Source organism: Solanum pennellii, chromosome 1, assembly GCF_001406875.1.
Source record: "Solanum pennellii chromosome 1, SPENNV200".
Lineage (NCBI taxonomy): Eukaryota > Viridiplantae > Streptophyta > Magnoliopsida > Solanales > Solanaceae > Solanum > Solanum pennellii.
Window position 1 is genome coordinate 108,840,380 of NC_028637.1, and position 26,560 is coordinate 108,866,939.

A 26,560-nucleotide genomic window follows, 5' to 3' on the forward strand; every position below is an offset into this window, starting at 1 on the left:
TGAAAGTTCGGCTCCACGCCTTGTAATCCCCGTCTTTTAAAGAGCAAAGATTAGACCTGAAAAGGGTAAAAACATTGTAGGCTCATCCCCCCAAAGCACAAATATAAACCTGAAACTGGATCAAATCTCTCCATCTATCCAAAAACAAAAATCAATAAGAAAAAAGTTTAAAAGAGAGATATCCAGATGTACTTGACACCATCCCTGCAGTAAAATTCAATAGATGTATGAAAAATATCTTACCTGTCACATTAAGTAAATTAATAGTTTTCCGAGGGAAATACACTGCGTAAGCCCTTGTTTGCAGCATATTCCATAGCATCCATCAAAGAGAAGCGTAATAATCCAAGGAATAGACAACAATTAATACCGGCTCAATTTATAAAGAAACTTGCGAAGTAAAAACAAACATCAAAAGTTAAAAGATATTGATTTATTCAGTATCTTATATATGTACACTTACTAAACATGTATTGAATTAAAGTTGCAACCAAACCACTCAGTCAAAAGAGTCTTGACCACTTGTAGTATCTTCACCATCATCAGAAGAATTGTCACTATTTGCATTAAATGTCAAAATGAGTTGCAGAAGCTCCCTTCCAACCTCTGAATTTTCTTCAATGCTCCCCAGGTTTGTTCTTTGTCTTTGCTGGGAAAGTAATTGCAACATTAGGTCCTCTGGAGAAGCCATGTGATGCATCCAACCCCTTGCTTTAGGTCTCTGCTGGAAACACAAAGTGCAAATTCATCAGCACATGTAACAGGCATAATATCATCTTTCACGAGAAGTATCGTAATCCATGTTACTGTTGCAACATCATCATTCATCAATGTCATTTTCATTGGAGTCATCATCATCACAACATGAATCACTGGGAGCATCTTGGTCATTATCTGAGGAATCGTCAAAATCAGGGTCCCCAACAGTTTCAAAGAACTCAACACCATTTCCATCATCGGGTATATCTAAAAAATCAAAACCATCATCATCATCATCGTTGTCGTCGTCATCATCATCACTATTGTCATCATCCTCATCATCCATACCATCGGAGAAAACATCTTCATCTTCATCCATATCACTATCATCTTCATCCTCATTGTCACTACTACCACCATACTCATCGTCACTTCCGGTATCAAAGAAGTAGATGCCGTTATCTTCCGCACCGCCATAATCGAATAAATGAAATGGATGAGGTGTTGAACCCTTAATTAATAGAAATATTTGCAGTTAAATAGAGCTACTTATGCTTCCATAAGACAAATAGCATAAATTTGCCATCTAATATCATTTTCTTGGATAATATACTAATCACATGCACGAACTTTATCACACCCAAGAAACGGATCAGGACCACAATGGATAACAAGCGACTGTGTCAGTTCAAGATAGACCCTTTTTTGAGATATTTGACTCTACAGTGGGACACAGATAAGGTATTAACAAAAATACATGTCCCAAGTTTTTTCTATGACATACGAAATGTCAATATAAGACTTATGGCATAAATATAATGATGGAAAAATGCACAAATATGGATCAGGACTACACACCAGAAATAGGACAAATTAGCTACTCCACTGATGACTGAACTACCCAAATCTTTTTAAAATTTCTGGTTTCCAGATTGGTGATCCTGCTTCGCCTTCCTCAGAAACATTCCAAGTACCTCTAGTTAGGTTCTTTCTTGTTCTTTTTTCCGGTTAAGGGAGACCACATTTACTTTTGTGGCTTTCTTATTCTAGTGATGTTGCAGGAAAATCCCCAGAGTACAAGGGTTGAAAACAGCCTTACATTCATCTCTTATTAGAATGATCAGAACAAGATGGAAATAAGTTAACTATAGTAAGTGTCTTAGTTCAATCCTTTGACACCTTTGAAGTCAAGTTTGTGGGTAAAATCCAGTTTGTTTATAACTTTAGGTTCAATGCACTTAATGAATGTCTTATATTTAATCATTCAAATCTCATTCATTAAGTCGGTTTGTTTTCAAGGTCTAAATTTTAATTATTTAGATCTTGGAGCCTGTTTGACATCGCTGTTGGGAGGCAAAAAACACTTCTTTTAAAAATTAAGCAGTTGGCAAAGCAGTAAAAGTGCTTTTAAATGGAAGCGGAAGCACAAGAAGTTTTATCTGTTATTGGAAAGACGCTAAAAATTTCTACTTAAGAAAAGCAGAAACAGAAAGAGAATAATTTTTTTTCAAGCCTAAAATATCCCTTCAATACATAAATATCTACCAATATGTACATTTTAATTTAATTAAAAAAAAATTAAAATAGATATTTAAAAACACTTCTATGGAAAGTCATTTTCAAAAAGTACTTCTACAAATAAGCAGTTTTTAGCAGCTATGTCAAACACGCTCTTAATCTATAACAAAGTCTTGGGGGTGTTTGGATGGGCTTTTTAAAAGTGACTTGCAAGCCCAACTTTTGGCTTTTCACCCTTTTTTGATACTTTTTAAGTTACCCAAACACTTCCAACAACCATCAATCACCACCACCTACCTTCCCACAACCACTATCCTCAGCCCACCCACAACCACCATTAACGTCAATCACCAAAACCAATCATCATCACCATTAGCCACCATTTGCAATCATTACGACCAATCATTATTACATCCACTATCACAACTGATAATTACTACAATTGGTCAACATTATATATCGTTAACCGTCATCATCACTCACCACCGCCATTAGCCATCACTATTATTTCACAGCTAATTATTAGCCGCCGTTAATAACCACCAATGTCAATCACTACACCATATAATACTATCCACAACCACCCCATCAGTCGACTCCATCCAAAATCGACACACACAATCACCATCGTAATAATCACCAGCGCCAATTGCCATGTACAAATTTAAAATATTATATTAATATAATATTAAATCAATTTAGCATTTTATTTAAATTTTATATTTATTATTTTTCAAACAAAGACAAATTTTATGCACTCAAATGTTGAGAAAATAAACAGTTTAATTATTCAGTATTTAGATCTTAATGCAACATTTGAATATTCAGATGCGTATTCAGATTCAGACCTCAAAATCTGAATGTACATCATGTGCATTCAAATTTAGACATTGTAATCTTAATGAAAACAAATGAGATCTAAGTGAAATAAGGGATGCAACTGAAAAAGAACCATTTAAATTTCAGGATTTGATAATTCTACTAATTTCGTGTTTTGATATATATTAGGTACGAAGTTTGAATATAACAATTATGGACCATTTGTCATATGGTAATATTCCAAATAAGTAGCAATCTGACTAAATGTTGTGTGATTACTAGCTTAGCTGTACGTGATCAGGATAGGTAAGGCAGCTGAAATCAAGGAGGGCTTGCTAATGGATAATTTATTTACCCCTACTGTCCTGGGAAATGCCTTAAAAAGGTGAACCAAATTTATTAAGTTTCAACCAAAATTCAATCTTGTAGCAAGTGATTGCCCGGGTCGGTGTGTGATCACAAAAGGTGAAGCAACCCTTCAGATGCTCTTACACTTGCCCAATGATAAAATCATGAGATATTGAGCACAATTAAAACATCTCCCCCTTCCAGCGTGCATCAACAGAAGTGACTCTTGTATTAATTCCAACAAAATTGTTAAGACGGACAAGCTAAAGAGCCTACAATAAATAATCTTATGTGCTTCATAATTGAATCTTTATTTTGATATCACGTACCTTTTGAATATTTGTAGGTAAAATTGCTCTTTCAGTGGCTTTTGGAGTCCATATTTTTATGTCATTCTCAATTCCACTGCTGGCAAGCATCGCGGTATGAGGATGGGACTCAATGCAGTTCACTACATGCTTATCTGCTTCCATAACACGAACAAGATCCCCACCCCTTTTCTTCCATATGAAAATTCTACCACAATCTGATCCACTCACAACATATTCACACTTAGGCCCAAAAAAGTTCACGCCCTTAACTGTTTCAGAGTTTCTGTGCCCCTTGTAGACTTGTGGACCAGTGTTTACTCCAGACTCCATGACAATTGCAGATTCATCAGATTCGTGATCTTGGCCCATTTCGCCCTCATCACTTTCATTGTACAATGGCGATGTAGGGGATGGATCAGGTCCCAGCCTCATGTCCTTTGTGAAAAGATAAATAAACTCTTCATTATATGAAACAAGAAGCTCACTCTGGTCAGAGAAAGCCAAACCTGTTATCCCCACATTCTCATCACCAACAAGATGTGGGGGACAGAAATAGTCAACTGGATGGCCAAAATCAGTGGATCCATCCCACTTATATTTGCGAATGTCGAAAATTCTGGCAAATTCATCTGATCCAGCAACAGCAAACAAATAGGGTTTTCTTGGATCTATCGTAATCGCATTTAGATGAAGTACAGACATATATCTCCTCATCCGCAGGGGTTGGCAAGTAAAAAGCTCTGTAGCAGTGTCTGTTCTCAAATCTATCTGTAAGAACACATTGAATCAAACCATTTAGCCATACAATGCTCAGACGAAAAGAATCTGTGAGGAACTTAAATAACGTCCATACCTACTTGTCAAAGTCTCAATCTCTTGGTATTTCAGTGTTCTAGTTTTTCTCTTTTAATTCTTTATTCCCATCAAACCATTCTGTTTTGAGCAATCATGTACAACAACATAAAGGACATTATATCATTATTTTCCTGCAACATATTACTCCTAAAGAGTTTGATTATAACTATGTTTTTTCATATAACCACTGGTGTCCAGGCTAGCTTGGACACCTCACTAAGTCCATGAGATACCTACTACATCCCACCAGTACAAGTACCCCTGCCAAACACAAGTATCGGATAACTCTACCCACAAAAATTTGGACAAATGGATAGAAGGCACCTGGAGTTTATGCCTCCGGGACCTAGTGTTTTTGCCTCAATTAATGTTCACATATATATATATGATTCCCAAACAGAAGAAGGATGACGTTGTTTTGTATATGAAGGATAGGATTAAAAGAAGCAATCCTCTACAATTTTTCAAAATGAGGCAAGTAAATAAAATAGATCCACATTTATTGATTCTCAGAATTTTGTTTAAATTATTTAATTTTTTTGGGCTCTATTTTTACCATGCGCACACATGAATGCAAATTAGTTTCATAAAATGTGAGTATTCAAGAGAGCTTAGTCCATATCTTCATACACTCTCCCTGCGTCACACTATCCAAGGCTTCCTATCCCAAAGAAAAAAGAAAAGAACTTTCAAGAAAACAGTGAGAAAGGGAAGGACTATGGAACTACCGGTAACTCACATGTTGAACTAATCCATCTTCTCCACAAGTGTAAACAATATGGGGGCTTGCAGGTTCAATTGCCAATTTGTGAGCTCGCCCTTGATGTTTGGCCAGCAACTTTGTTTCCACCTTCCCATGTTCTAGAATCTGTGCTTGTCTCACCTGCATGATTGTTATCGTTTAAGTGTAAAATAACAATGTCTTTTTTCTCACTGGATGCAGTGGCAGAAGTGAACTATAATCCTTTTGTGGTTTCAAAGTACATCAGCACCCCCCAAGAAAGAAATAAGTGCCCCCTTTCAGGAGGAACAAGGATAGAATAATTAAATGTAAGGCAAAGATAGAATACCATATAGGAAAACAATGACCTACATGAAACATCTTGAAGAAAGAAACCAACAAAAAGTAGCTACCTGTCCATCTGCAGCACAGGTAACAATGCTTCGATCATCAGTGTATGGCATGATTTTTGCTTGAAAGACATTGTTATGATGACCTGAATGGAATGAAAGTGCAATTTTCCCAGTTTCCCAGTCCCAGAGTATGATCCTTCGGTCATCAGAACCTGATATGACTATATCACCATCAGGGTTGAAGCTAACCGTATTCACACAGCCCCGGTGCTTCTCCAGCTTCCGGAAGACATCAAGCCGGAGCACAAGATCCTGAAATAAAAGTTACTACGGTCTTGGTTCTGAGACATCACTTGGAACATAAATAGAAGACAGCAAAAAGAATCTATATAAAATGAAAATAAGCTCTTCAGCTGAGGTCATATTCAGAATAATTTAGGACACAAACACTTAACAACCACTCCACCCTTGGCCAAGTACACCTGGACTAATTTATGGTCACCATCTAAGTCAGTGCAACAATTAAGCCAATTGATTCTGTATCAAATTCACAGTTCTCTCTCTTTCTATTTCCTGATGAAATGGATATTTCAAATTTTCTCAAGAGCGCAAAACTAAAGAAGGGAAATAAGGTAAGAGCTGAGAGAATGCAAAACAACCTACTCTGCCTGTCCTAAGCTCCACTCTGTGTAATAACTAATAACAAATGCTGCACAATCTATATCCCTAATAATAATATGGTCAACTAAACTAAGGATATATGCATGGATTGATGCAAAGCAGCAGAAACAACAACTATAAATCTATAATGATACGATGTTATTGTCTTAACAGCAATAAAAGTAATAAATAGGGGAAAACACTTTTCACCTTAACATCTTCAAGGATCCCAAACTCATCCAAACAATCAGTAAAAGAATAACAACAACATACCAATCCCACAAGTGGGATCTTGAGAGGGAAGGTAGAGTTTGTACGCAGACTTATAGAGAGGTTTTTCCATTTTTTCCAAGCAGTTTGAAAAAAAAAAGCAGTAACCACAATGAAATAAGGTGAAATAGGACCAGTAAACAACATAAAGAGGAAAGAGCAATATACGACAACAAAATAATGTGATAATCAAAGCACAAAAAACACAAGTGATAATCTAAATTGAAAGAACAAGAAATTACAAAAAAAAACAGTGAAAGGATAATAACCAAAAAAGTCCTGGTATATCATAGAGGTAGGAGTAAAATTTACGAATAACCAGCCAAAAATAAATTGTGACTAGTTCACCTTGACATCATCCAAGGATCATAAACTCATGTAACTATAAACAACAAGTGCAGAGACAATAAGAAAATTCACTTTATCATACAACTCCAGCTAACAATAAATAGAACTGCATCAAAACTTTCAAGAGAAACAGTAATGAATAGAATTGCATCAAAACTTTCCAGAAAAATACTAATGAAGAAGGAATTAGAAGAAAGTACCTCTGAGGCACCGAGACGGTGGGCGAAATTTCTGGTAGAGAGTTCACCCACTGCCCGTTTCCAAACATCAACAACTGCACAATCGATGCTACTTCTGGTTGTTTTCCGCATCATCGCGTTCAGAACAGAGTGAATTTGATGGTTCTTCTACTGTTTATATAAATATAAATTACTGGGGAGTCAAATTCTACATGTAGACACGAACAATGGCAATCGGATTGATTGAGATTAACTTGTAAGATCTCGCCGCTACTATACGCTTTGGTTCTTACTGATTGTATTTTGCAACTGCGACAAGGGGAACGAACACTGCACCTCCCTTTTACTTCTCGCCCAATTTATATTTATTTTTCCCCTCTTTTTACTCCTCAATAGGATTTTGAGTCTATTTACATTTTTATTTTATTTGTACCCTATTTTATAAATGGGATATTAGATCATCGGATATAAGTATTACGTCCGAGCAACACTGTAATGCCGGAAAAAAACCCTTTATTATTGTTTAATGGTGTAATGGACGTAGGACATGTGCACAAATTAATATAGGAGGTTGTCATATTTTCTTATTTTTATAAAGATTTTTTGTTAATATATTAATTTATTTTTATACTAAATAACATTTTTGAAATTTAAGACAAAATATTTCTTATCCTAAAAATTTGATTGTTTTTTAATATTACATATATTTGTTTATCTTTTCATAAAAGTGGATTTAACTCTTGTGTTCTTATGTAGAACTATGAACAATGAATCAATTTCAAGAATTCAAAAATTTCACAATTTTTCTTTTATGCTTGTTTAGTTTTTAGAAGGATTTAAAAATGTTAACTAAAACATAAATAACATTGATGAAACACTAATACATAATATTATTTAGTGTAAGAACATTATTATTTGAAAAAATAACCAAAAAAGAAATAATGTTTTAAATCTCATATTCATTTGTACGCATGCCTATATCTAACATAATTGACAAAATAGGGAGTAAAGAAAGATATCTATTCCACGTAATCCCTATTTACTGATGGACGTTGGTTAAATTCTCGAGGTCCGCCATGACTCACCAAATATAAAAATAGTATGCGAAGCTTTAGTCAATCGAACTATGTCAGTCGATGTGACACGTGTTTATAATTTACGAAATTTAAGCTAAAAGTAACACCACAGAAGCAAACTTACCTTTGGAAAAGGACACTTTACACAGGCCAAATTCAAAATATTCCTTTGGAAGAAATCAAGTATTACATTCTGAAATTGTGTTTTATTCGTACCATTGGTCAATTCAAGTTAATTGGATGCTTGTGTTTCATTCTCTTTTCATCTTTTTATACGTAGGAGGAGCAACATCTTTGACTTGCACAAATGTGCCTAATTGGCAAACAGGGTGGCTTCGTATCCATTTTGTTAATCCTCGCCAATTCCCTCAACTGCTTTTAATCGTCGAATTAGTATGCAGTTGTGTGGAATAATCATCCTCTGGCGTTTTTGCTAAATAATCATTCTCTAAGAGCTATTTGGTTATCATATGAATGTCCGGGGGGTTCCAAGTAGACGGACATCAACTTCAGCGATTGTAAGTCCCACTGAGCAAATCAATCAGAAAGATTTGCAAGAATATGTCCTATCTCTCGAGTCTTGATGGCTTCATAAGAAAACCAAAAGTCATTGAGCTCCTAATGTGAATGAAGCATTCTCGAGTAAATCAAAGAGAGGGCCAAAACCAAGTTGCACCATCGATTGCTCTTACCCAACCAATCAACCAAGATTTCTACTGGAGAATCTTCTTACAAGAATATATTCATACTGACTACTGAAAGTGTATTACAGCCTGCCAGCCACTATTAAACCACATCCTCCTGTGTGCAAGAAAGGTAAGATCCATCAGCAGAATTTCACATGTATATTCATAATTTCCAGGGCAATAAGTGTGACAAGCCACTTCAACTAGTTTCTCATATATTATCCAGAAAGTTGCTTCACAAAAAAGAACCCTTGTGCTCAAGTAAAATAGTAGTAAATCACGCAAACAACCTAATGCACCATATATCCATTAATTGCAGGTTACCTATAATAAAGCTATACTAGAGCAAATGTATAAAAACGAAAAATGCAAATTACAAGCACTTCTTGCAGAACTTTTACCACTTCCTCCTCAAATAACTGAAATGTGTGGTCCCAAATCTTTATCTTTACTAATTTGTTCTGTTTACACCCTAGGGTGTGAACTTTTGGTTCTTATGACTGAATGAGTTGGATCATTCACACTTTCAGAAACTACGCAGTAGAAAAAATTAACTTTCCGCTAAAGCACCCTAAAGCAATCAGTCAGATCAATTAGGTGCAAACAAAAATCAGACAACCAGAAGTTAAGCAGTCTAAAAATTCTCAAGCAGATTTGTGAAAACTGGAAGTACAGAAGTGCTAATAGAACCATGTGAGGAGGGGGTTCAAAATTCACCTTAACGTTCTTTGTGTTCTTTGTTCAAATCCTAAGCACTACGTTTTTACTTCATCAGAGAAACAAAACAAAGCAAAAAAAAACAATGTGAGGTGCCTCCAAAATGTTATCATTTCATGCACATACATGCTCATTGAATGATCCACATGGACACGAAGAGCACTAAACAGAAAATTTGAAAAGTCAGAGCATGTACTTTTTCTCATTTTCAGAAAAGTAAATGGTTTACTTACAGACCGTGTCTTCCCAAAGATGCCTGACAAGGTCACAACCAATTTTCCAGAACTCGATGCTGCAGGTTTTAACTAATTTTGCAGAAATCAACGAGAACATAGATATACATATTGCAAATAATTAGCATCACAGTGGTTTAAAACCACGGCATCCACCATATATACATCTTGCCAAGATTTTTATGTGAAACAGCTTCAGCAATCAGACGACGAGCTTGCCCTTCAACAGCAAGAGGCAACGATGGTGCAGCTCCAACACCAACAACAATTCCTTGCAACCGTGCTTCTATGTTACTGATTGCTCGCTGCAAATTTCAACTAAATTTAGCAGTTATGTGAAAAATATTACAAGAAAAGTACAATTAGAGCAATACTTAGTAGAAAGAATCCTTGTGCTTAAGGCAACTAATGCAATTTGCCCACTCAAGCCAGTTTTTTCTTGTCGTAACACATTATACATATAACCATCTTTTGTAGGCATCACCACAAGAAATTGTTGTCTTACTAACTTCAACACAAAAGGTAACACTTAGATTAACTAGCAGAAGATGGCTGTGGTGGGAGGACATGGACCACTTTCTTATGCATTGTCCGGCAGCATCACGACTGTAGAGGGAGAAGATTTTAAGATGGTTTGGGATAATGTGCCGGCTACAGTGAAGGATGCTCGATTGAGCTGGGCCTTTAGAAGACATAGGATGAAGCACGGCGTGGGATATTTCTCTGTCAGCGCTTATCTGGGTTGTTCAAGGAGAAAAATATAACAGCCTTTAAGGGAAATGAGGATATCATTTTTGTACAGTTTTATGATGCTCTCTTTTTTTTCATTAGCGGGCACTTCTATAAAAACAAAAGAAAAAAAAAGATTCTGCAGTGGGTTACACATCAGGTTCTAACAAAAGTATCACAATCCATATCCAGGTATCTTACAAAAACCCAGTTCCTAACTAGTCTACTTCGAGAGATAACTAAGGAAATCTAAAACTATATACACCATATGCATACTGCATATACATTAGGAAGATAATATATAAGAATGTTACCCACAATAAAAAAGGAAACGAAAGTCAATTTCGCCTATCAAAACTCATTAATTTCATTTACCAGAGATAAAAGCATAACGAGAACTGTAGCACAACTATTAAGGACAGGGATAAAAGCTCCAACCTGTGCATGAGGATTTTGGACCTCCACCCCACTAGATTTATGAGATTTAGTCCATTCCACCAGAGGATCATGGATGAAAGTTTCAAGGACACTCATTAGTGTCTCTCTATGTGCCCGTAATACAGAAAGTGTGATCTCGCAAACCTTTAGGAAGATTCCTTCATAACCAGTAATGCCCAATCCATCAATCATGTTCTGCATGTGGTCAATGTAACGAGTAAGAGAAGTTGGTCAAACCTACTTTTAAGTCCATTTTTGACTTCTTGAAGCTTTTGACATATACAAAATGACTTAAAATAGTGAAGGAGTGTTTGGCAAGGTTAAAAATGACTCAAAATAAGTTAACCAAAAGTAGGTCTCCCTCTACTTTTTATGATTTGATTTGAAGTCATTTAAATTTGACTTTTTATTTTTGCCTTAAAAGTTACTTTTTTTAAACCAATCCAAACGGGCTCTTAGTCATAAAACATGAATTTTCCTACCAAATTCAAATCCGATATGATTATCAAGATGAATTTCAAACTTCTCACAAATGCTAATATGGCAAAAGATTGTTCTTCTCTTCTTCTTACCTGTGTTAGCCTGAAAGGCACCAGTTCAGGTTTCTCTAACTGCAAACCTTTGTCAAATAAACAGCTGAAATCAACATGAACACAGTCACCAGTGGTTGAATCAAAGAGGATATTTTCGCCATGCCTATCTCCAAGGCCCACTATATGACCAACCATTGACCAAACAGCAGTAGTATGAGCATATGCAACCCGAGCCCGGAACCAAGCAGCTGGTTCCGAGAACATGTTCAAGAACCATTTATGGAAAGCTGGAGGGAACATTGGAAGGATTTTGTTCTTCAACATTTCATCTTCTGGCATTTTACCCAGGCACTGATCATAAATACGCTTAACTTGAGGGTTTGTTTTTTGTCTATCAAATTTTCCACAGCTTATGTAGATGTCTTGGAGTATTTGTCGAAGCCCACGGGTATGAGGAACCCACTCGACCATACCACAATCTTCTGTCAGTGGTATCACTGCAAATGTGCGAATATAAAGCTTCCTCCTGCGACTTTCAGAGCACTTACATAGCAGACGATTAACCATGGCATTGAATTCCATCATACGTGCATCTTTCCTAAGATCATCCTTGGGTTTGCAAAGGAATGGGCGCTCAATTCCATCACTTCCCAAAAGAATAATCTGCAAAACACAAAAAAGGAAAAAGGGGATTTGCTCAAATATGAACAACATAATACAATGAGCCTTTGCAAAAAGATCCACTTATTCATAATATATGCTCTGCACAATCCCACAGGGCATACTCTGGGTGCTATGGAGAGAAATAGCTAAGGAAGCATAAGACCAAGCATCAACTTAAGTATATCTGTTTCTTCTTTTTGGTATAAACAAAAGGATACAAATAGTATATATCAACTGTTAGACTTATTTAGACGGAAAAAGAATGTGAGACTTTATTTGCTCGTTACCCAATTTAACTTTATTAGCTACTATCTAACAGCTTTGGTGTATAAACTTTATAGGGCATCACATTAAGTATTTATACTAAGTTAGCTATGCTATAATTAAAGAGAAATTACTCGTCCGGGTTGAAGCATTACAATAGAACATTAAAGAAAACTGGCAAACTTTTAATTTTGATAGGTAGGAAAGGGAAGAATCTTATTACTGGAAAAAAGCAGCACCCAGGTGGTGCTAACAGTAGTGATCATCTTCTTCACAATGTACTTTCATTTACATTTTCACCAAGAAGCCACAAGAGAGACATTTGTAGTTTGTGTACGTTCTCAACTTTGCTTTCGAAGCTTCTAGATTCCTCTGCTTCCAATCTAGAGGACTTCACATCATAAAAGAGCAGCCCGGTGCACTAAGTTTCCACTATGCACGGTGTCCGGGGAAGGGTCAGAACACAAGGATCTATTGTACGCAGCCTTACCATGTAGCCTCTTGCAGAAATGCAGGGTAAAACTGCACACAATAGATCCTTGTTGTTTGGCCCTTCCCCGAACCCTGAGCATAGCAGGAGCTTAGTGCACCAATCTTCCCTTTTCCAATGTGAAGTCCTCCAGACTGGAAGGTAAGGAATCTAATAAGCTTCGAAAGCGAAGTTGAGAACATACATAAACTACAATGTCTCTCTTATGGATTTTTGGAATGGAAGTAGATAGAATATTGAAATTTCTTAGAAGGAAGAATATCTTCAGAGAAAATTAGATGTAAAGGCATCAAGAAGAGAAGGCCTTACTTTCTTTGGTCTCTGAAGCGAGGAAAGAATATCAGCCTCATCTGCAATTCCTGTTATTGTAGGAAGGTCTGCTGAATAGAAGATTTCAGATGTAATGTTCTCAGGTGTATTCACATCATATGTAGGTAGATTGACTGTCAGGGACTGTTGGGTTGGCATGATGATTTCCACTGGCATCATCCGCTTCAAAGCACTAAATTCAGTTGAAATGTTGATTGTTCTTGCCTTTGTTTGACCAGGATGGAAACATAGCTTGATTAGATGATCAATGAGCATAGCAAACTGCGCAAACAAAGAACTAACACTTGCTTCATTGGATTTTCTTTTTGCGGCATTTATAATCTCTGCAGCAGCCTCCCTTCTTGAAGGAACCGTAGATTTTGTAACAGCTGCCATTGTCCAAAGGGCCTGTTGAGGGTATTTCCGGAGAACACTTGTTATTATGTATTTCACCAACCGAACAATTTCTTCATTCTGATGGCAAATTCTGGAAACCAGTTGAGGGAGAACAGTTAGCCACTGATATGTTGGAAAATCATTTAAACAACCTCGCATGATACTCAAAACCTGCAAAAGAGGAAGAGTTAAGAATAGAATCCAAGGATATCAGCCTCACAACACAAAAGAAAGCATATATGTGTACACCTTCCCATGGATTGTTTTTAACTCTTTATTGGCTCGAGAGCTGCTTATATGATAAACGCTACCAAAATCAAACCACAGTGTCAACAATCTAGGAAGGGCTTGGAAAAGATTCCTATGACCCCTGTGAAGACCCTTTGCATAAAATAAGAGCACGTCAGGAAGATATGACCACCAACTCCTCTCAGTGTTCATATTGGTGGCAGTAACAAGGGCTGAATTCGTTGGGACTGCTTTTGAACACGTCTCCTTATCATCCTGCCGTTTTCGAGCATCAACAAGTAGTTCATCACAGTATTTTGCCAAGTAAAAGTATCCTTTTTCCCACTTGGGCTGTAATTCCTTCACCCTAGAGTACAGACTAATCACATCTTCCTTCTGCTTTTGACCAGTGTAATGAATCCACCTTGAATAGAGTAGGAGAGTTTTGGCAACGCCTCTATTCTCGTTGGAAAACTGAGTACCACAAATTAGAGGTTGTGGGTTCAATGGAACCAATGAGAGGCTAGTGATTGATGATATTGCTGCAGAGCCTACAACCTCAACAGGCATATTCAGAAGGGTCTGTTGCAGCTCAGCAATGGCACCATCAGCTCGTCTGGTGCTCCACAGAAGCTTAGCCTTTTCCATGTGAACATTAGATGCACCTGAAGCCTTGGCTTCTAGAATTGCTCGACTAGCTGTCTCGTAATGACCAGCAGAACGACAGAGTTTTGCATATTGAATCCAGCACTCCCCAACTTGAGCATTAAGACCACTTGCACCAAAAACTAATCTCCGAAAAGCCAAGAGTGGTTCCCTAGCCCAGAGAGATGGTTGAGTGAGTTTGAGCCGATCTTCCCAGCTTTCCATTAGTTTTGAGAAATCTGAATCACAGAGTACGAATGATTTTTCTAAGAAAGACTCACCACCAAGTAGAGAGCTATAATCCTCTAACTCCCGCAGCATGTGCAGCTTGACTACAAAGGGGTAAGCTCTAGCATAAGAATCCATGCCCGCAGCAGCCAAAGGAGCAATCAGAGCTTGTTTTGACAAAGTGATTCTCTTAGCAACAGAGAACTGATCTCTCTTCATTATTGCTTGAAGAATTTTAGCGACATCCATGTCAAATAAAGCATTACTCTCAGAACTGCTACATACTAAACCTTCTTCATCAGCCCCATTAAGGTATTCATCCATCAAGTCCCACCTTCCAAGCCTCCATGCGGCCTGAACACCTTGCATACACCAAGTTTTCTGGTATTTAGGTATTCTAGATATTAATCCATCAACATGGGTGACTGTGGCCTGCAAATGACACATGTTCAGCAAGCAGTTGACAACATCTGAATGCCTCTGGACAGAAGTTGGTTCCATCTGCAAAGCCTGCTCACAAGAAGTCAATACTTCGGCCCAGTTTCCTGCTTTCTTATTTATCAATAGATGATCTTGCAAGCTCTTTGACTTGCGTAAGGAAGCAAATCCACATAAGCCATCTGGCTCATCCAACCCACTATATATTTCCATCAGAAATGAGATGTCTTCATCCTCAAAGAGACCACTCTTCTCAGAGGCAGGATTAAATGATCCTGACTTCTCCCGCACATGAGATTCAAAGTACAAAAGGGACCTTGCATAAGCTTGGCATCTGAAAGATGCCCTTGCAAGAGTCATTTTATGAATTGCAGCCAAGAGCTCTGAAACATGTTTACATTGAATAAGCACCTGGTCAGAATCACTTGACAGATTGATGGTCTTCTCCTTCGACTTGAGAGCTTGTTGCCTTGAACTGGAAGTTTGAATAGACTGGGAAAGTGAAAGTTCCTGTTGTACATCATCCACCCATTGACCAAGATTATCAAGAAGAGTGAATACAGCTTGAATGCAAACCTCGTTGTGCCCTGAACTAATACCGTTAACAACATCAGTGCTATTCTCTGATGCAGCAGCATTCAGAACAGATAAAATCTCCTCTGTTATGCCACAGCGTGCCTCTTCAGTACCATCACATACTGCATTGAGGACCAAATATGGAAGAAGATACATTGCTATTTGCATATCATGACGGACTATACCACGACAGGCATAGAAAATACTTGCTCGAGAACCTGTTGCATGTGCAGTTAGTTTCCTAATCCAGAAAAATATCCATCTTCTAAATGACATTGAAGGGCGATAGATTGGACCAGAAGATGTGGAATCTGACACACTTGGCAGCTGAAATCTGGAGGTTAAGCAAGGGGCTATAATCTCCTTCACGTAACTAGAGAAACGATTCCACAATCTCTGACCCCTTCCCTGCAATTCAGTGTACTTACCATCCACCACGGATACAGGCAACTTCACCAGTCGTTTCCCTCTTGTCTGTGAGGTAGAAGCTACAACATTGTCATCAAGAGATGCCTCACAGCCTGCAATCTTTAGTAGTTCCTGAATTGCCAAAGCTGCAGAATCTTGAATAATGGTGTCAGGAGCAGCCCTGAAGGACCGGGCCAGATGCTTATGAATCAACTCAAAAATTAAATCATCATCTGAACAAGCAATTTGGAAACGCATGCTTGAAAATCCCTTGACTTTTGAAGGATCTATTGCACCAAGTGCTCCAAGACAATCTGCACATATCAACTTCAGACGCTGACCAACCATTGTTCTTGATTGCTCTGCACATCCTCTAAGCAGAGATGTGATCAAAGCACTCATTACATCCATGTTTGCATCTCCTACCTTAGTAATTAAAGCCATGATATCCTCCCTCCTAAGATTGAGTAATTTACTCAACTCAGATGCAACCATATACCTGACATTCAAATTTTCATGATCCAAACCATCAATAATATCCCGCAACTGATCATTCAAGGTCATCATACCACGTCCTGCACTTATCATTCTGTTCACCCTATCTAAAGCAGGAATAGTAGGCAAAGGAGGAAACTCCCCAATGTGTTCCTTTAGAATTGATTTATTCTGAAGTACAAGTTCTTCCAAGATCTCCACAATTTTATTCAAAGGAGAGGAGGAACTGTCACTTTCTCTCTCCAGGAACGGAACCAGAGCTGCAAAAACTTGAGAAATCACATGCTTCGTGCTAGATGGTGATATCTGCGCTATCTGCTTGATGAAAAAATGTAAAACAGAAAGACCATCATCCTGAAGTGATTCCTTATTAATAGCCTGCATGAGAAGAACCATAAGTTTTGGTACATAAGTGCTAAGATGGGAACCCATCATACTTATCAGCATCTCAATTCGCTTGATAGCTTGTCTTTGCAGTGATATATCCTCAGCATGCAGCATTTTCCTATCAATGCTGTTTAGGAGACCAACAAAATGATTCCTTAAAAACGCAGGAATATCATCTTCACCAGTTAGAATCCCAGAAACTTCTTTTATTACCTGAGGCACCTTCATTAACCTGTGAAATTAGCAACATCATTCATACAGTGTAAACATGACAGTAATTTTCATGACTTCTGGAATATAGTTAGCTACTTTCTTTTTAAATAATCTTGATAGTATTTTTGTAAATGAATAAGATGCCTTGTCCCTAGTGGAGAAAGGTTATGAATGCTACATATAGAGCACTAAAGTTGTTTCTAGTACCTATAGAGTGAGAGTTATCAGGAATTAATGGGAAGATTTCTGAACAGACATATACCTTGAATAGGGAGATGGAAAAAAGACAATTTTGGAAGGATACTTGCTCGGTCACATTTCTGTGTAGGAAGAAGTAATTTCATGATCTTTTCAGATTTTCCACTTATCCAGACACTACTATAGCCCTACAGAACAGTGGAATAGGAAAGCCACTTTCAGCAGCTGCCGTCAAGATAAGGAGCTTGAGAGTCTGACTTCTTTGCAACAGAAAATGGACAGAAGGTTTCTCAAAGGCTGATTCTATTAAAACAAAAGGTGACAGAAGAGGGAACATAGTTCTAAGGCTTGTTCTCAGACCTTGCTAGAAATGAAGAGTTTCTCTAAGCCTTGGTCTTGGCATTTTTTCTAGAGAAATAGAGCTGTTGAAAAGGGGTTTATGTTGTGAAGAAGATGTTTCTAACGTGAATTGGAGGATCATAATCATCTTCCCTTACATTACATGGTGGCAATGGGTTGTGGGATATATTGCTAACTATTTCTGGGATACAGCAAGCTATTCCTAGATCCAGAAAGTTCATTTGAAAGATATTGCATACTAGACAACTCTGCATCTTTCGGATTTATGCATGTAAAGGAACCAGAGGTGCCTTGAGGAGTAGCTGATGAAAGCAAATATTTAAACTAAAATGTTGAACAACTCTTCTTTTTTTTGGTGTACTATAGATGTTATAATTGTAAGTGATTGTACATATGTTGCTAGACTTTACTAGTTCCCTTTGATTTTAACATCGGAAATAACAAGCACTACCTCAACTGCTGGTTTTGTTAGTCATATCCTTACTTTACCCACACGCCACACACGAGCCCAAAGGCTCAAATCAAAAGAGGAAGAAGTAGTCGGGAAGGAGCTGTGAATCCGTCTTTAACATCATCCATCATTTGCAACTCAATTCCTTTTGGGGGGCCAAGCAGAATGGCATAGTACAATTAACTGATGACACCATGATAGTAATACTAGAAGCTAGGACCTTTACGTGCTTTAGATACTTTCAATTTGTGATTCCATCTCCAGAAAGAATAACCCACTAGAAAAAGGTAAAAGTTCAGAACTAATCCTACCACACCTCAGCTGCTCCTACCACCCCGAGAGAAAAGCTAAAATAAGTGAAATAAAGAAATAAAACAGGCTGAACAGCAAAATAGAAAATTTGAGAAATAAAGAACAAAGGCCAAAAACCGTCTCTTTAGCAGAAACTAGAATTTATACTTCAAGAAACTCAACAATGTAAGCTTCTTTGTGCTTTCTGACTATGTTACCTTTTACTTATCTCCATTGACTCGTCTTCATCTGTGAAGCATACGAGTTCATCCAAAAGAGCAGGAAGTGCAGCAGCAAAAATTTCCTGTTTGTCAGAACCAGTCTGCTCGTGGTAGAACTGCAGAACAGCGAGCAATTCTTGGCCATCGGCTCGATGAAGAGCATACGCAAGTACTTTAGGTAACCAATTAACAATTAGTTGCACCATATCTGTATTTAAGCGCTTGGCGAGCTCATATAAAGTGAAAATTGCTTGTTGATTGTCCTGCTGAGTAACAACCAACTTTGGGAGGACAACGGGAACCATTCTTTTGACAAGTTCCTCAGTATCAATGCCAAGAATAGCTGCCGCAAACTCTTCAACCATTTTTGGTCGGCTAGCGAGTCTTATAGACAGGTAATCAAATAAGTCATTGCGAATATGAAGAAATCGAGACAGGATTAATTCAAATCCTCCTCTAAGATGAAAGAAGCAAGACTTTATTATCAACCTTGATGCAATTATTCTAACTGTCACATGGGGACTATCAAGCTGATCAATCAATAAAAGAAGAGAGAACATAAAAGACTGACTCTGCACATCAACCACTTTCATAATCTCAGCTGTAGCTTCTAGAAGAGTTGCGAAAACCAGAGGATCATCCGCTGTTTCCATAGCGTATTTTATTTTGCCAATGAACTTTTGCTCTTTGGATCTGTTAGCAGCCTCATGGACATCCTCATCCAAGAACAAACAATTCAGAATAGGCTCCTCAATGAAGAAACTAATCTGTTTAGAAAAGGATTCTCGGATGGCCTTTTTCCCGTGAAGGAGTAGGAAATCAACACATTTTAACCATTCAGATCTTGTTTTAAGAAGAATACTTTCAGTTCCATGGAGGAGTATTCTCTGAAGCACACCTACACAAGCTAATTGAACATCTTCGGATGATTCATCAAAAAGAAGACGGAAGAAGATGGATTGTAAATGAACATAATCATGCTCCGTAGTAGGCTCTTTCTTGTGTATGTCAGGAAGATGCAAAACAGTTGAATTTGATCGGTTTACAAGTCCAGCATGCATGTCACACTTTGAACACCAAAATCCTCTCACAAGGTCATCCATTGTCATATTTAGTCTTATATTACCCTTTGGCAAGTAAAATTTGCATTGGCATTTCCTAAGTACACCAGTTGTACAGGATCCATGAAGGCACGCCAAATAACCAAGACACCCCGGGATTACTTTGTTAATTCGACCATGTGCCTCTTTCTCCAAGATCCTACAAACCAATATAAAAATAACTAATACATTAATGATATGGCAGGATTGCTTGACATTATAGAGACGGACAGCAGAAAATTTATGAAATACTCCAACTTTATTTGCACATCCATATGCATAAGCTTGTATGTCAAATTTGATATGAGCAGATAAGTACAAAACCATGTGACAACATATAACTTACCAAATTAAAAGACCCCTTTTGACTGTAATATAGAGCAGTCTTTTTCATACAAATATACATTAAAAAATAAAGTTTTACTCACTTACTCAAGCCTCTTGAAAATGTGATTCAGTAAACCAAAACCAGACCACATTAATATCACTGGCATGGAAATGACAGCTTCAATCTTAACATCCTCGGCGGTATCACGGAGTCCCAAGTCCAATATATCAAGATCATTTCCACCTTGCAGTAAAGGCCCAATTTTAGACAGCACACACAGAGAAAGGATCTTTGCCTTCGATGATGAGTAGGTATCAGTAGATTGAGATCTGGTCCATGGATGCCTTAGCAATGACTGCACAAGTGCTAAGTTGCCAACCTTGGTCTTGAAATATTCACTCTCACTGGGAAGGGAGCCTAAATAGATTTTACATATTAAAAAAGAAAGACAAACAAAATAAAGAAAGAAAAAATGCAGTTAATGGAAGGTTAATACTTATCTTTTCATTGACTCAGACACACCTTCTTAGTGGAAATCACAAATAGCCATACAAATTTAATTGCTATGGAACAAAGCAAGTAGATTTCAGCTGCCACAATTCACATTTAGAAAACAAAGGTATCCCCAGTTATGTTGATAATGACCATAACGACCACTTATGTTGATATGTGCAGTAGCACTAGCTAATTCAATAAATGGAACACAATGAGAAGAAGCAACGGAAAAAATTATCAAATACTAAACCGATAACTCTTATCTGCAAACAGCAATGACGTCACGACCTAAATTAGAAACTGATACCCACTGCAATTGCTTCACAGGGATGATATCGCTTTAGAATATGAACTGGGCAGTAAAATTTGTTCTGGCAGAAGTTTAAGAATTAGTGCAAAATATGCTGCTGCTTTAAAAACCAACAAACTTTGATATGTCATCTTCGAGAACTTTCAGCATCGAAAGAGCAAGCAAGTCAAAAAATGTCAGTCATTCCAATTTCCCAGAATTTGAATACCAGTACAAACTAACAGAACCAAATCAATCAAAATAGCCAATTAGGGCATATGATTGACTCACATAGACATAGAGTAACAAACTGAATAGACATGAAGTTGTTAACAAAATATGTTGGAACTCTTATTTCTCACTCGACCTTGGTTTTAGAGGCAATGAATATATTTTTTCTTGAGAGATTATAAACAATGAAGTTACTGGAAGTGCTGAATAAATTAGCATAGATCTAGCATTTACCTGCTATAATCAATAGGTTGTGAATTGCTTCTAAAAAGAAAAGTAAATCAATAGGGTTTGGAAATTTCTGATTTGCCTGCATGACAATGACCATAATTATAGGGACGAAGGAGTGCATAATTCAAATGAACAAGCATAACTGACCACCAACCTCTTCACACACCCAAGGGATCCATTCAAAAATCTGGCGGAATATTTTAACTGAAAGTTCTGCTTGAGGATATCTACAGAAAGCAATACAGAGTGTACTAAGAGCTGTCAATGCAATTTCTGGGCCCAAAGAACTGGATTCCTGACTAGGAGGCTTTAGAAGTTCAATAAACAGAGTCAATGAGTTATGCATATGATCAGCATATTGTTTCTCCCCCAAAGAGCCAAATCCATAGCTAAGCTTAATCACATCTTCATATTTTATACTGGAATATCGATTTTCATCATCAATTTTCAGATGTTTGGCATTTAAACTCTCCAGGTCTTCACCTGGTCTTTTCTCAGCAGCCCTTGGATTTTCATGCACGTCAGGTAAACCTTTTCCACCATTATTAACACGTTCATCTCTAGTAAGACCTGGAAAGATCCTAGATAAAGCCACTTGAAAGCACTCAATTAAAGGCACGATAGGTGTGGGTGAGTAAAGCAAATGTATAAGAGATTCAGGTCTCCAGATATGAGGAGGGCAACTCTTTGCAATACGAGTATAGGCAAGACATAAAGCATCCTGAAAAAAAAATTAACTATTAAAACAATTAAATCACAGGGCAAAAATCAATTCATTTAGGTTGCTTAGACTATACAAAAAAGAAGTTAACTTGCTAAAGACAGATATACAAACAGAAGGAAGAAGGAAGAAGGTTCAGTGCACCTTCAGGTCAAGACTTCTTGTTTTAAGCAACGAATGGGGAAAGATATTTACTAAATCAGCAGATGTCGATCTAACGATGTCATCAGGACAATTGGTGTATAATACATGAAGGCATCCACCAATGGACGAATCATAAGCTGTATTGCTGCAGTGAAACAAGGGATTATGTGCAGACACAAACAATCAAGCAAGGAGAAATTTAGAATAAACAAAGCAAATGGGATTTAAGACTTAAAATTTCAATTCGAACTCCCTATCTATTCAGAAAATGGGTCAGTGATGGCTTCAAGATTTTGTTAAATGCTGATGCTGCTCTTCAACAAACTTGATTGGAGCCAATACCATTTCTACTGCAAATTTAAGAGATGTTCTTAACCATTTCTAGAAGAAGTTTCCATGAAGTTGCTGTGTGATTGCTAAAGTGTGTTGCTATGGAAATGTGTGAATCCTGCCAAGGTGAAGCTTCACTTGGTTGGTTGCTAGGAAAAAATATGTGACTCATGAGGCAATGCAGAAGAGAAGCATCAACATAGTATCCAGATCCCTTTCTGTAAAGAGGCTCTGGAGACTTAACAAACATCTATTCATGCATTGTACGGTAACTGCTCAAGTGTGGGCTCTGTTTACAAGCATAGCCAATGAATACTGGCCTATGCCAGAACACACTTCTGACCTCCTTAGCTGCTGGATCAAAAGGGGAGGCAGCAAGAGTCAGAAAAGATGGTGGAGACCAGTTCCATGATTATATGGAAAGAAAGTAATCAGAGTATTTTTTAAGAAAAGGAATCACAATACAGAAGATCAAATGGAAAGTAATCACTACTCTAGGCTTTTGGTGTAAACAACAGGATATAGAAGAGGAGTTCCAAGTAGTGGACTTCATAGGTTCTCTGTAAGTATTTCTTTTAATATTTTCCTTTCTTGTAACAGTTTTTGGAGGTGGCCAGCATAGTCCTTAATGTTGAGGAATACAAAAATTAACCAGTTTCAAAAAAAAAGAAAAAAGTGTCGGATGATAGCCTCAACCTAGATCAAGAAACACTTCTCATATGCTTAAGTGCACAAACTAGCAGAAAAAATATCCTATATCCCTGAATTGAATGGGGAAAAAAATACACAAAAGGATTTCGAATTTGTACTAAGCATAGAAATCAAATTGGCACATCTCCTTCTTTCCTTTTTTTCTTTTCAACATAAGTGGCACGTTCTGCTGGTATCCCATTTTCACTAAACCAAATGCAGAGGAGAGGAATAGCAATACTACTCAGATTAGAGGAGGTTCACCCTTTTCCCCTGCAGCGACAGAACTCCAAAGTCAAAGTTAAGTAAAGGTACCTGAAGACTGGAAGCCCATCCTCATCTCCGCGTAATATGGCCGTAATCAATTGAATCAATCTCTCAGCAGGAATGATTTCATGATTCATAGCTGCTCCAGTGATTCGTAGAAAGTCAAAACATGCCTTGATTGAAATTTTGACAAGGAAATTATCAGACTAAAAAAGCAAAGAACAGAGAATAAGGCTCAAGCTATGAATAACTACAAAGCATGTTATGAAGATTGCTAGCTATAGAAGTACCAACCATGTGTACATCAACATCTCCGAAACACAAAAGTGTACATGCAGACAAAACAGATGAGGTCTCAAGGAGTCCTTCAACATATAAAGTTCCTTCAGTTAAACATTTACAGAGAATCTTGATGGAAGAAGAGGCAAAAGGCTGCCACCTTTCTTTGCCTTTGACATTAATCAGAATACCACTGCCATCGGAAGGTTTACAACACACGGGGAGATCACTTAATATCGTTGTTTCATGGTTGCTCCAACCTCCACCAAATGATGCGCTGAAACACCTCAAAGATACTTCTTGTGATTCTGTAAAGCTTTGTTTATCACATAGTGAAGCAACATGAAGAAGATCTATATGAAGAAAAAACAAGTCAGGTAATAGCAATCAAATGAGGAGGAAAGTGTCTGCCATAACATCAATATATTTGTTGTGCAAGTGAAATTCTAGAGAAATTTCATGACAGCTGGAGCATAGTCATAATCTAGAAACGTAAAACACGCATCTCGCTAAATTATGATAGAAGCCAAATACAAAAATCATTTAGTAATCTACTTTTTTTTTTCCATTTAACTCTATCTTAGACAGGTAAAAATATTGTTTGACAAATCTCTTCCCATGTTACTACTTTAGATCATCAGTCATTATTTGCATTGATGTTTTCTTGAAGCTCCCATTAACCTTATCGAAATAATCTTAATGTACATATGAATAGTTTATCCCCCAAAGGTACTACTTCAGCGATTTGCTGACTCTAGTCACACTGAAACTTTTGTTTGATTATCTACCACTAATCCACATTACAATTCATGGATCTACTGGAACTATTTGAAAACAATTTCAATGTGTACCTTCAACCACCAATAAAGTGTCCATAAAGAATTGTCGATAAGCATCTCGATCTCCGGTACGAAGTGTAGATAATAGGGCTCCAACTGTTTCAATAATCACTGCATGCCTGGAGCTGGAAAATCAGAATGGGCTGTTACTCTTAGCTACATGAAATTAATTTGAGGTAACTCTCATAAAACTTCAATTTAAACTCCTTATCTCGTCAGCATTTTGACACATGCAAAAAGAGACAAATGGGCTCTCATCACTCTCGCAATGAGGCTAACAGCACTTCTGCCATTCTACATGTTTCTTAGTAGCAGATAACTAAAGCTCTAATATCTAAAGGCCAGAGTAACAGATTCAAGTGAGCATTTTTTTTTAAAGAGGTGATGTCTGTGTGTCTAGAGTTGGGAAAATCAGACACAGAGTAACAAACTTAAGCAAGCTTGCTTTTAACAAAAATGATGTCTCCCATAATCAATTCAACTCCCTATATCTTCAGTTGGAATACACAAGAAAGGAAAAATGGCTCTCATCAAAGATACAAATTCCAATGACTAAAGAGGCTACGTGTTTCTTAGCAATAAATAATGCGAGTTTATCACAAGGCAAGACTATCAAACTCAAGTAAGCTCTTTCCTATCAGTTATGTCCAGACCTTTGGCATACCTCCACTAATTCACTTGGCAACCTTCCAATACCACGAGAACGTAGTGGGAAATGCGTTCAGAGTTATAATCACTATTCAAACCTAACATCTCCAGCTACTCAAGTATGGAAATGTAATGTTTCAAAGCAACTAACCGGAAAGCAGGCTCTGCCAAAAATGGCAATATGCGTCCTATCACCGGAAGAACAGCACCAGCCTTGCCATGATAAAATACTCCAGGAAAGTTCTTAGCGGTATGTGCTATGAGCTTTAGCACTGCAAAAACCTCTCTCTCATTCGCTACAATATATTCAAATAAAAAGGAAAAATCAAAATAAGTTACAGATAGATATCGAGTAGCAAGAGAAAATTCTAGAAGAAAAAGAGAGACCTGATGCAGATGGAACGACATATGCATTGAGAAGATTGGGAAGTACGGCACGAAATCGGACCTCCAATGCGTCGTCGTTTCGGATGTTTGGAGGTGTGGATGATGAAGCTGCTATGCGTTCTCGAAGTTCGTGAACTAAACTCGACAGATTCGCCATGGACGATTTGCTTCACTTGCTTCCCTCCTTTTTCAAACACACTTCTGCTTCTGTCTCCCCTAATTCAATCGGATTGACCCGATTCGTTTTTCCGGGTTGCCTGAGTTTGTCGGATTTGGAGGGAAACTCATATCAACCGTTTTAAACTTGTTTGCATATTCTCAAGTACTCCATCTAGGTATAAATATAAATCCAAATTTTATATTTCTATCATTCATTTGAGTTATCGTTTTGCTCATCAAGAAAATAACAAATTTAATTTATAATTTCTCTTAAATATTGTGAATATTGAATTTAGAGTTTGAATGTAATAGTTATTTTTTGCGAAAGCGTATTTTAATTGGGGGCGGAAAAAATAAATTTACTTAACCAAATATTACGAAAATATTTTTTTAAAAGAAAAATTAAGACATTTGGCCGAAGAGATAAAATCTTTTTGTACAAAAAAATTAACAATTTTTCTACCGCTAAAAAAGAGCTACGTGCGATAAAAAATAATAATATTTTCAAGATAAGAATATGATTTGAATTGGTTAAATCTAATCACATGTGAATCTAGATAATTAGGATATTTTCTTATCCTAATTGAAGTATTCTTCTCCTTTCAAACAAATAAAAATGATTAAAGTATTCTATTTGAAATAGTATTCGATTTATATTTATACAATTA

The 26,560-nt window shown here is 37.2% G+C and overlaps 2 protein-coding genes across 7 annotated transcripts; both read right to left on the reverse strand.

The window, feature by feature from the left end:
• Positions 1 to 341: 341 nt before the first annotated feature.
• On the reverse strand, positions 342 to 7,525 carry LOC107008363 (DDB1- and CUL4-associated factor 8). Of its 4 annotated transcripts, none has more exons than XM_015207371.2 (5): positions 7,103 to 7,523; positions 5,685 to 5,936; positions 5,290 to 5,433; positions 3,714 to 4,463; positions 342 to 724 (listed from the first exon to the last, which is right to left on the reverse strand). In XM_015207371.2, the coding sequence occupies exons 1-5, from the start codon at positions 7,214 to 7,216 to the stop codon at positions 500 to 502; spliced, it is 1,485 nt and encodes a 494-aa protein (XP_015062857.1). In that variant the 5' UTR covers positions 7,217 to 7,523; the 3' UTR covers positions 342 to 499. The 4 variants fall into 4 exon arrangements, with proteins under 4 accessions (XP_015062857.1, XP_015062858.1, XP_015062856.1 ...); XM_015207372.2 differs by having other exon boundaries at positions 342 to 721; positions 7,103 to 7,522; XM_015207370.2 differs by lacking the exon at positions 342 to 724 and adding an exon at positions 814 to 1,210 and having other exon boundaries at positions 7,103 to 7,522.
• A 752-nt stretch (positions 7,526 to 8,277) lies between these two features.
• On the reverse strand, positions 8,278 to 26,022 carry LOC107016704 (serine/threonine-protein kinase ATR). Of its 3 annotated transcripts, none has more exons than XM_027911883.1 (16): positions 25,734 to 26,022; positions 25,498 to 25,642; positions 24,711 to 24,823; positions 23,875 to 24,212; positions 23,629 to 23,753; positions 22,294 to 22,438; positions 21,583 to 22,149; positions 21,432 to 21,507; positions 20,287 to 20,599; positions 18,752 to 20,014; positions 13,865 to 17,252; positions 13,220 to 13,786; positions 11,533 to 12,156; positions 10,961 to 11,155; positions 9,798 to 10,098; positions 8,278 to 8,958 (listed from the first exon to the last, which is right to left on the reverse strand). In XM_027911883.1, the coding sequence occupies exons 1-15, from the start codon at positions 25,888 to 25,890 to the stop codon at positions 9,931 to 9,933; spliced, it is 8,184 nt and encodes a 2,727-aa protein (XP_027767684.1). In that variant the 5' UTR covers positions 25,891 to 26,022; the 3' UTR covers positions 8,278 to 8,958; positions 9,798 to 9,930. The 3 variants fall into 3 exon arrangements, with proteins under 3 accessions (XP_027767684.1, XP_027767681.1, XP_027767685.1); XM_027911880.1 differs by having other exon boundaries at positions 9,794 to 10,098; XM_027911884.1 differs by lacking the exons at positions 24,711 to 24,823; positions 25,498 to 25,642; positions 25,734 to 26,022 and having other exon boundaries at positions 9,794 to 10,098; positions 23,875 to 23,945; positions 24,020 to 24,164.
• Positions 26,023 to 26,560: the final 538 nt, after the last annotated feature.

Coding starts and splice junctions, on each gene's coding strand:
- LOC107008363 (XM_015207370.2), bottom strand. CDS start 7,216: ATGATGCGGAAAACAACCAGAAGTAGCATCGATTGTGCAGTTGTTGAT. Junction 5,937..7,102: donor ACCGTCTCGGTGCCTCAGAG/GTACTTTCTTCT, acceptor CTTTTATTTCAG/GATCTTGTGCTCCGGCTTGA. Junction 1,211..3,713: donor TACCTACAAATATTCAAAAG/GTACGTGATATC, acceptor CTATTAATTAAG/GGTTCAACACCTCATCCATT.
- LOC107016704 (XM_027911883.1), bottom strand. CDS start 25,890: ATGGCGAATCTGTCGAGTTTAGTTCACGAACTTCGAGAACGCATAGCA. Junction 24,824..25,497: donor TTGGCAGAGCCTGCTTTCCG/GTTAGTTGCTTT, acceptor CTGATTTTCCAG/CTCCAGGCATGCAGTGATTA. Junction 11,156..11,532: donor TGCCTTTCAGGCTAACACAG/GTAAGAAGAAGA, acceptor GACCACATGCAG/AACATGATTGATGGATTGGG.